This window comes from Bactrocera latifrons, unplaced genomic scaffold (assembly GCF_001853355.1).
Source record: "Bactrocera latifrons isolate USDA-ARS-PBARC rearing strain unplaced genomic scaffold, ASM185335v1 scaffold_134, whole genome shotgun sequence".
NCBI lineage: Eukaryota > Metazoa > Arthropoda > Insecta > Diptera > Tephritidae > Bactrocera > Bactrocera latifrons.
In genome coordinates, this window is record NW_017534786.1 from 331,303 (window position 1) to 342,567 (window position 11,265).

An 11,265-nucleotide genomic window follows, 5' to 3' on the forward strand; every position below is an offset into this window, starting at 1 on the left:
AGAAATTATTTTGCGGCCGCCAGTGCACCCTGCACCAATACGCCTTTCGCATATGCAACATTTTTCGCCACCCAGCGACATTCGGCAAATCGCCGTTGGAGCAATACACCCTGTTGGGAGCGCCACGCGCATATGCTACGTTTTCTTACCACTTATTTGCTATTATTACCTGTTTGAGTGCCAAATAAGAAGTCATTTCGAGTTTTAGTTTAATTATTTATAAAAAAATTATATTTAATACTCATAATATTAATAATACATTGTATTTGCATTTATAATTCTATATTTATATATATATTTATATCTATGTTTATAAYTAATTATATTATTTTATTACTATGCAAGTATGTAGCTTATTATATATGTTAAGGTGTATGTGTTTGCATAGCTATAATTTGAATACATATAATACGCATACACAGCTGTATGATACCGTTAGCGGTGCTAATTTCCCTCGACCACAATTTGTTTGCGAAATTAAGCTTTGTTTTGCTTTCGGTTTTTTGCAATTTTTTCATTTCCGCTTATTTGCTAGCTACAAATATAATTGTTTCAATTTACATATGTTTGTATGTTTGCGTGTGTGAGTAATGGTTGCGGGTGTATTTTTTGTTACACTTTTTATAAATAATTATTTCTAGCTGCATTATTGTTGTTTGTATGTCTATATGTGTGTGTGAGTTTGTTGTGCGGTTTCATTTAAGGAGTACAAAAAATTGCGCACAATTTCAATTAATGCGATAAAGTGGATTTTTCTGCCTTTTTTCGAACTTATAAATATGTTTATAATAATTTGCATATGCATGTGTGCGTGTGTATGTGAAAGTATAATAGCAAATTATAATTGTTATTGTATTTGAAATGTATGCGTGCAGCAATTGTCGTGTTACGTAACGGAAAATAGCTCATATACTTAATTGATTGCGGTGAAATCAATGCTTAATTTATAGGAATTAATAAAAGGTGATTTCTTACTTTAGTGCGTGGCTAAAATATACAAATTAAATACGAAGTAGAATAATTTATGCGTTTAAAACGCTTGGCTTACAAATGCTAGAGTCGGTTGCCTTCGTGTAAAAAACTATTGCGCTTACAAAAAATATACATTATGCGTCAAATTATTGTAATTATTGAAAATTATATATATATATCTATATATATGAATATGTGCATACATATGCATGTATGTATATTAAACAAATGCATACACACCTGTCTCTTATACACATCTAGATGTGTATAAGAGACAGCATATGCATGTATGTATATAATATATATATAATACAAAGGCTGAACCATGCGAATGAGAGCTTTAGTACCAAAACATTACTTCATTTAATCTAAATATTTTCATACTTATAAGCCTAAAATTAATAAAAAATATATTTAACTTATGTAAATTCGCTTAAATTACAGCTACAATAAATTTATACAAAATATTTTTAATAGAAAATTCGTATAATTAAATAAACTCACAATAATTAATTTTGTCTAATTTTTTGAGCGCCATAAATATGCGAAATAAAATACTTTTAGTTAGCATTTGCTGCTAAAAATTCGTTGAGTACACAAATTTTTGCGTTATTGTTTTAATAAATGCTTACATCATTGACAATATTGGAATAGAACGTGATAACGACAGGCACAACTTGTTTTGATTCCGTGTTTAAAATTTGTACATTGTTTCCGAAAATACAACAAATTTGTAAAATTAATGTAAATTTAATTTAGCGAGCGTAGATTACAAAAAAAAAAAATCATATTTGTGTTAGATTTTCATTTCATTAACACATTGTTTAACTTAATAATAAAAAAAAATCATGAAAAACAGCACCGGAGACATGTTGCCGAAGATTGTTAATAAGCCTTAAAGTTTTCAATTGATTTTTATAAATTTTCGTAAAACTTCATAATTTGTGAAATGTTGCTGGCATGTCGCGCAACATTGTTGCTAAGTGTTGAAAATTTAAAATTTGCAGTAAAATTATTTAATATTCGTTTTGAACATTTTAGTATGAAGATGGCAAGATTTTAAAATATTACTGGCATGTTGCGCAACATTGTTGCTAAGAGTTGAACTTTTAAAATGTTTTAGAAAATGAATTCCTTTTTAACCTTTTTAACTTGAAGATGGCATAATTTTGAAATGTTGCTAGCATGTTGCGAAAATTTGTTGCTAAGTTTTACACTTTTAAAATGTTGTTGACAATAAATTTATTTTAAATTTGAATATTTTTGCATGAAGTTGGCATAGTTTTAAAATGTTAATGGCATGTTGCGCAACACCGCAATGGCATGTTGCGCAACATTGTTGCTAATTGTTGAACTTTTAAAATGTTATTTTGGCTTTGAATATTCTAGATTGAAGATGGCGTAATTTTGAAATGTTGCATGTGGCGCAAGATTGTTGCTAAGTGTTGCACTTTTAAAATGTTCTTAATTTTCTATTTTAACCTTTTACATGAAATTGACATAATTAGAAAATGTTGCTGGCATGTTGCGCATCATTGTTCCCAAGTGTTGCAATGTTAAAATTTTGTTTGCATTAATCTAATTTTAAATTTGCACATTTTAGCATGAAGTTGGCGTAATTTTGAAATGTTGCTGGCAACATGTTGCATATAAAAATGTTGCGAACAATTTATGTGCCGATTTTATTACAAAGTGTGTAAAAATTGAAAAAATAAAATTGTAAATACTCTCTCACTTAAGCTGCTTACTTGAAATATTCTGCAAGAATTTAAGAACTTAGAGTGAAGTTGGAGAATTCAAAATTACATAAGGTTTTATAAAATATGTAAGCCTAAAAAAATGTACAGAACAATATGTTTTCATTGCAATCAAAAATAATTTGCTGCTTTGAGGTATTTTATAGTACTTTTCTGGAAAATTTATCAACAACTTTGAAGGTCATGACAATCCTACATATTTGCCATACTAAGCACTGTCGCCAGTCACATTCTTTCAATTAATGCATAATGCATGCTACCACTTCTGATTTAAACTTTTTGCAAACCAATTAAATGCATTGTAACTAATTTATTGGCTTTATAGGTAAATTATTGTAATTAATTTGAACAAAAAAAAAAAAACATATTCTAAGCGACCCAACTGGAAATTATATGGTATGGCCAAAAAATTATTCGGTTAGTGAATTGTTGGAAAATCATTCCCCAATTGATTGCAAGAAGCGACTGTATGTTGAAGCAGCATTTTTTTGTGATTTTCGAGTTGAATTATATGAGTATAAGACTTTTAGGTTGTGTTAAATTGGAGTGATTTTAAACAGCTTTTTGTAAATAAATAAATAAAGTAAGAAAGAAAAAATATTTAAAATAATATTTAAAAATTGTATACATTTTTGCATTTCCATGTGATTTTTGATCAACTAGTCTACAGATTTAACTAAATTTAACTTATAAATGCTTCCACTTAGCAATTTTCCAATGAAACTTGGCACTTCATCCTTCATTTGCTTAAATATTTAAAATANTCTCGGCTTTGTTTACTAAACTTGATTCAAATTCCCACAGTAGTCGTATTGGTCGCTGCGTCATTTCATGCCAGCCATACCGGCGTCGCCACAGCAGCGGAAGTTTTTATTATTTTGAGTTTGTTTTGATTTTTCAGTCAGCAAAATGCCGACTAAAGCGCATTCCGATGCAATAAAAATATTTTGAAAAAAAAAAGAAAAACCAAAATAAATTAAGAGTATCAACTCATTGCAACACAATACCGTTGAATAAGAAGTTGTGAAAACAAACAACAAAAACTGTGCATAATGAGTGAAGATTTTTTATCTCAAATTGTGGCAGCTTGTGAAGCGCATAATTTGTAAAAAATTAAAAACAAAATTTATTAAAATTTAAATTTACAAAAAAAAATTAAGAATAAATAATTTTACTATTAAAAAATTATAATAACTACACAATAGCGATTATTTCCAGTGGGATTCTCAGGGTTTCTTTTATAGTGCTCTTGTTAAGCATCTTCTGTATGCTTGTATATGTATGTGTGCTTGCTATATACAATTTTAATTAATTTTTTTTCTATTTTTACGCTATATGCTTGCTGGTTTTTTATATGAATTTTTAATAAATTACAATTTTAATTCAAATTAGCTGCAGGATTTCGGCATGATTATGCTATTTGTTTGTGTTAACGGTAATTGCTGTTGCTTATTTTTACATAATAAAAATTCTACACTACAATTTGCATTATACAATGCCGGCAATACATTGCAATCTAAACTATTTACAGTTATTTTCGCGCTTGTTCATCGTTTGTTTGTATGTTGCTTTCAATTATGATGTCCAAAAAAAAAAAAAAAAAATTTTTTAAATAACATTAATTTACATTTTAAAAAAATTTCTGTTGTTATGTTAGTTATGTTTTTTTTTATAAATATTTATATTTTGGAAAATGTCTGCCAGTTTATTATACATCGCTTTGCTGTTGTAATATTTACGCATGAATAATTGCGGTACATACTATATATAATTCATATACAATGAATATACATATATATATTATGTTTATATATAATGTATGTATGTTTCAGTGTATGTTACATATAGCAATCTGTTAGCTTAAAAATCATTTCGCTTAAATATTGTACATTTCTTCAAAGCACGCAATCGATCGAGCTCGCTTTACTTCCTTCCTTCATTACACTAATTCATTACAAGTATTTGCTTAATTACTTCAATTAGTTACATACATGCCTATGTACTAGCACTAAAATATTTTTCTTAGCTTAACACTTACTCTATCCTATATATATATATATATATATATGCATATATATAATATATCATACTATTCTTCAGTTTTCCACATTTCGTCTATAATTTGAAAATTTCGCTTAAAATATAAAGTTAAACTTTACTAATTTAGTTGCTCGTTTTCATTATCGCTTGTTTTCTTTTTTTGTTTTTCGTGTTTTGTTTTTGTTTCTTCCTTCTCTTTACAAATATATACCTAGCTAAGAATGTACATATCGCTACTGTACTTACAATTAAATAGTAAAAAAAACATGTAAAAAAAATTGCAGATTTTTTTAGTTTAGAAATTTTGTTGTTGTTAAGGGCGTATGGTAAAAAATAGGCGGCGAAAGGCGTAAGAGACACTTACCCAAATCTGTCAATAGCAGGCCTCACATATGTTAGCCAAAGTTCAATGCACCAAATTTTCTTTGAAATCGCAATTTTCCGCTTTCACCCGACAGCATATCCTGCTTACAGCTTTTACTTTTACTTACAGCTACAAAGCCTTTTCTGCACTTCCGCTCGATTTCGCTCTTTATTCCTTCGCTTATTGTGCAAAGTGCGCCAATTTTAAGTGTTTTCTTCATTTCTTTTTCTATTTCATTGTTGCCCAATTAAAAATGTTTGTTGGAGTTAAAATTGAAAATGGCAATAGCAACAAAATCAACAAAGGATACGACGTGAAACAAAGCAAAAAAGTTGTACTAATTTGTTCTTTGAAATTGTGCACTACTACTTTTGAAGCATGAAAGTCCTTTTAGTTGCATTTCTTCATTCTTAATTTTCTTCTTCTTCTCGAATTTCCATTATTGCATTTTCATGTTTTCTAAAAGTGTTGTTCTCTGATTTTTTTTTTCGATTTTTTGTTTCCTGTTTTGCTTTTTGTTTTGCTATTTGTAATTTTCTGTGTAATTTACTAAACTCTACATCAGTCGTTTGGCACACAAGTCGTCACGCGATTAGCCACACTTCATGTGCGAGGTGGTGAATACGAGTGGTGTGTTGCATTGAGCGCAGTTTTGTGCAAGTATTTACCATTTGTTGTAAGGTGGTGTTACCGGTATTCAACATATGTGAACAGATTGGGTCAGCTGGGCTATGTGCGATGTACATAATGAATTTAAAGCTCGTTTGGAGTTTGGAAAACTAGTTTGTAAAAAAATATATATTATATTTTTCTTAAAAACATGTGGTCAAGAAACAGATGTTGATCAAAAAAAAATTTAAAATAATAATTATGCTGTTATGGAGTTCTAATTTTTTAAATTCCAAAAAAAAAAAAAATCATTTTATAGAGCAGAATTATTTTTCATCACACTATTAGTATTTCACCACACTTTTTATCGGGATGATGGAAAGTTATATAGCTCAAATTCAGTTCAGTTTGCATTTTTCACTACACCGCTTTGAATAAGTCATCATACATTTTATCGCAATGCTTCATGGTGCAAACAAGAATGGTAAGTTTATTATATGAGTCGGAGATGATAGAAAGGCTCAAGCTCAGACCAATATTTATCTTTCATCACACTATTTTGAATATTTCACCATACATTTTATTGCAATCTTTGAAGGTACTAACAAAAATTAAAAGGTTGCTATTTGAGGCAGAGATGATGAATGTTATATACATAGCTCAAGCTCAAATTCAAGCCAATATGAATTTGCCACCACACACCATTTTGAATATTTCATAATAAATTTGATAGCAATTCTGATGGTGCACACAAAAATGTTTAGGTTATTACCTGACATATGGGAACTTATTTAGCTCAAGCTCATACCAAAATGAAGTTTTCAATATTTCACCACACGTGTGATGGTAGCTTCATAATGAAAACAGAAAAGGCTGAATGCATTATCCAGGATGAAGATGATGGGAATTTACATAGCTTGAGATCGGACTGATATGGATTTTTTCACCACACTATTTTTAATATTTCACCACACGTATGGTGGTAGCGCCATAATGCAAACACCAATCGGTGAGTTTATTATATGGAAATCATGTGACACATTTGCAACTCCGTCTAAGATATTTTTTCACTACATAATTTTGTGTATTTTAACACCCCTTTTATCAGAATGCCTTACAATGCAAGCAAAAAGTGGTGAATTTATGTTTCTTTTCAGATATTATGAGAAATTAATTGATTTAAGCTCAGGCTAAAATTTTTTTTCCAACACAGAGATTTTTTGAAACTCAAGAACATTATTCAAAACTCACCACAAAAGTAATTACTATCTGATTATGGTCTGCGCAATATTTTTTAAAGAGCTTTGCTGAACTAGATAAGCTTTGAAACTTTTGAACTTTAAGTTTATGCGTTTCCTAAACAGTCGGGTCTACGTAACAGGAACGAATCAGAATTTGACTATGGTCAAGTGTTCTCAATTCCGTAGCATTTACTACAATTATTTGTGGAATATTTTCTACCGCTAAAAAAGCAACAATAATATGAGCTTTAAATTCGAATTAGAACGAAAAAAAAAATGGAAATGAAGATGTATGTAAGAACTGGACTGAAAGTAATGATTTTTAAATGAAGCATGATTAAAATTGATGTGCCATAACTTTTTGCAGCACAATCAAATTTTAGATTAGAATATTGGATTAAAGGATACAAAATTGAATTTTTTTGACAGTTATGCACATATTAAATCCATATCCACATGTTCAGCCTCAGGTAACTGTCACCGCAGCTGCAATGCAAGGCTAAAAATATGTATATGTATACACTACAACACATCCACCATCCGAATTCACCGCACCCGCCTGAAGCGCGTACCTTTCTTTAGTTGATTTCCAATTATTTTCCAACTAACTATCTATACATACAAATACGAATACATACATATGTACGTACCTACTTACATACACCTATACACTACGCTTTCGCACATTTACCATACATTTTCGTTGCTGCTCCACGCTGTCACTGCATATGGTTTACAGTTATGAGCTGCCATTTTTCCGCGCAAACTTTTAGGTGGCGTCGTCGCTGTTGTCGTTGGTGTTGCAGTTGCTGTCGCCGCCATTGTTGTCGTGCAACTAAACTTCAGTGCCGTCCTCGCCCTCGTCGTCGAACAGTTGGCTGGTGCTGCCTTGGCCGCCGCGTGTCGCTGTCACCGACATCTTCTTCTTCGGCTTTGGTGGTGGGCGTGGCGGTATTTTCGCCACTTTCGTGGGCTCACCCATCGACGCGTTCGTGCTGCTGGAAGTGTTTAGTGCGCTGCTGCCGCTAATGCTCGGCACAATGGTCAGACCGTTGTGATGTCGCGCGGTGCCATAAAGTGGCTCCGTGTCGGAGGTCGTTGTCATATGATGATTATGCATCAGCTCGTGTATGGGCTCATAGATTTTCGCTGCAGTCGCGGCGGCCGCCGATGTGCTCGCGACACCTTTGTTTTGTTTTGTTGGCGTGTGTTGTTGTAGCTGCTGCGCTTGCTGTGGCTGCGGCTGCGTCTGCGGCTGTTGTTGCATGGCGGCCGATGCGCTCGATGACGCCACCGAAGTAAGGCTCGGCGTTGCCGGTAACGGGCGGTCGCGCATTGTGTAACGCGTCGAGGTCGCAGCGCCGCTACTCGCCTCCGGATGTACTTTGTGCAAGTTTAACGTCGAATTGCCGGCGGCTGTTGTGCGCAGACCGAGATTGTCGTACACGGGCTCCGCTTGCAGTTCGGCTGTGGTGGCGGTGCCAGTTTCGCTGGGATTTGGCGATGTGGGCGATTGGAATTCGCTCAATTGTGTGGCATTTGTGGTGGATGTGGAGGGCGCCCAACTGGGAACGCGCGGTTTACGCGGTATCGTCATGTAGCCTTGCTTCATCACCACCGCTGTGGTGGGTGAGTACATAACGGGCGCTGGCAAGAACGGTGATTGCTGCTGGTGTGCGCCGCCATGCTGCTGCGGCGGCAGGTGGGCGTGTACATGTTGCTGTTGCAGCTGCTGACGATTGTTGGCCGCGGCTATGAGCGCCAAGTTGCGCGATTTCGGATGTTGTAGTGTCATGAAACCGTTCGGTGTGGCGGCAGCGATGGTTGTGGTGCCGTAGATGCCATGCGGCGTCATGTGCGCGTACACCGGGCTGGTGAGCGGTGGTGAGCGTATGCCATAGATGATTTGTTCCGGTATGTTGCTGTGTGACGATTGCATGGAAGGTGAGGTGGGCGGCACGCGTGCCGGAAAGGCGAGCAGATCGGGCGGCAGACTGGTGCCGTAGGTGTCGTCGATGTAGGTGTGGCGTACGCGTGGTGCATTGGCATCCGACATAGCGACTGAGTGGGTTTCATCGTCGCGCGGGTGATTGCCTGCAAAGAAGTAAAGCGTTAAAAATATGAGTTAAGCGCTATAAATGGCAATTGACCTGACTAATTGAAAAACAAGTGCAATTGTTTGCGAGATTTTTGCGCGCTTTGTTTTTGCGAATTCTTTTATTGCATGCCACTGTTAGTGGCACCAATAAAAATAAACAAGTTTGCCAACAAAAAAAAAAAAAAAATTGTTTTCAAACAATATTAGACTGCCTTGATTGCAGCGCATTTTTTGCAATTTTTTCTCGCGCCAACGCGCTCTACCATGCGCTCAATTAGAATAAAAAACAAATAATAAAAATTACAAAAGAAAAACTATGCGATCCAGCAAGTCCCTAACTGCTGCAGAAAATTGAAAAATTTCCAGCATGAACGAAGCCAATCGCTTGCGCAGCAAAAGCAATTAATCTTTCAGTTCCACGCGACCGCCAACAACGCTGGTTTTTCGAAAGCGCATTCCCTACTATATATCTACATACATATCGGTATATATAATATATCTGCAGGTTTGCATGCATGTATGTGTTAATAGAAGCTCCAGCGCTGTTATCGGATTGACCCAAAGTACCAACTGACAGGCCGCAGTAAAACGAAGCTTCAATTTGTTCGAACATTTTAGCTTTGCTGCCGCCCTCTTTTGAGCCCTACATAGGCTGTGAATTGAAAAATGTTATTTGAATTAAGAAATTCCAATTATTCACTGATTGCCTAAGCAATTGTGCCAATTTTCATATACTTGGAATATATTCTAATTTTTCAAAGTTTCAAAATATTTGGTTAACGAATGAAGTTTAAAAGTACAAGTATTAAATTAAAACTTTACTGGGTAACACCAAGAACAAAAACTAGAAAAACGCGATCAAAATTGAGCAAAGTGATACAAATTCAGATTAGCCGCTAAAAAATGAAAAAGTGTGGGATTCCATTTTCCATATGATTCATTATTTATTTCGAAATTTTAGAAAAGCTACTGCATTATCATCTATAAGTGGTGGTCTACGTTTTGATTATGATAAAACAAATTATATACTTTGAGTGGAAACTGATATTTAACTACAGTACGTATATGTGACCTGGTCTACGGAAAGGGGGCTTAGGTGTCAAAAGATCTTAGTTGATTCGGATGGAAGATGAGATGTTTTTTCACGCGATAGAATCCAAAAAGTCATAAACTAGTTTTCGCACGTTAGCTCCCTTTTCGTAGACCAGGTCACATATTATAACTACTTCTATCTTAAACAAAGAACTACTTGGGATATCCTCGACTATGGACACTATCATTGAAGTTTTGGAAAACTGACATACAAATTTTATAACATTATAAGTTGATATGAATAGTAGCAATGTTCAAAATCCAAGCAGGAGATGAAGATAACTATAGAGACTTATGTCTACTGCTCGTTCATTTATTAAACTCTAGTCATCTCATTACTTAGACTCATATTGTTTCAAAGCCACCTATCGAAATGGTACTTTTTAGTTCAAGCTTGACTCGATAGGATAAAAGCTAACAAAAAAGTTAATCTATATAAAATATGGAAAATAACTTTCTTATAATTTGAATGCCTAAAATTATTATTTCCTTCAAATTAACTTAATATTTAATAAGTAAAAGTAGGCAAACCAAAATTTACATACACTTGTTATATGTCGTGACAGAGGAAATCATTGGTTCCTTCAATGAATTTTATGGCTTGAATTGTTTCAGGGTTAATTTTAAAGTTAAAAAACAGGAAACAATTAAAAGATGCCAAAAAACGGTATACCAGTCTAGAAAGTTGGAAAAATCGAGTTATTTCATTATTCGATAGTTAAGATATTCAAAAATATGTTGCCGAAAGGATTTTTAAAAATTATAGAAAGTTATAAAAAATCTATTTTTTTTTTATAATTCGATAGTTTAGATATTCAAAAATATCTTTAAGATATTTATTAGAAGAAATTAGAATTTTTAAAAATTTAAACTATTTCCCAAGCTAAAGCCGCTTTAGTGTCGTGACAACTGTACTTGTTTAGCAGTCGACTATAACAGTAGGCAACTGGCGACGTAAAATTTCAGAAGCGTTATTCTAGAAAATACTGTTTTCGATGCAGTTGCCACAAATCTCAAATTCTAATTAGCCGATTTACTTCAACTATGCCATGATTATTTTTAACTATCTCTCAACACATGAAGCAACAAAAA

General features: G+C 33.6%; 1 protein-coding gene across 1 annotated transcript in view; it reads right to left on the reverse strand.

The window, feature by feature from the left end:
* Window positions 1-4,864: 4,864 nt before the first annotated feature.
* Window positions 4,865-11,265, reverse strand: part of LOC108965131 — a 269,251-nt gene continuing 262,850 nt past the window's right edge. Inside the window, exon 9 of the mRNA XM_018927350.1 lies at window positions 4,865-9,077. Within this exon, the coding sequence (XP_018782895.1) occupies window positions 7,819-9,077 (1,259 nt within the window). The 3' untranslated portion in view covers window positions 4,865-7,818. The remainder of the gene's footprint in view (window positions 9,078-11,265) is intronic.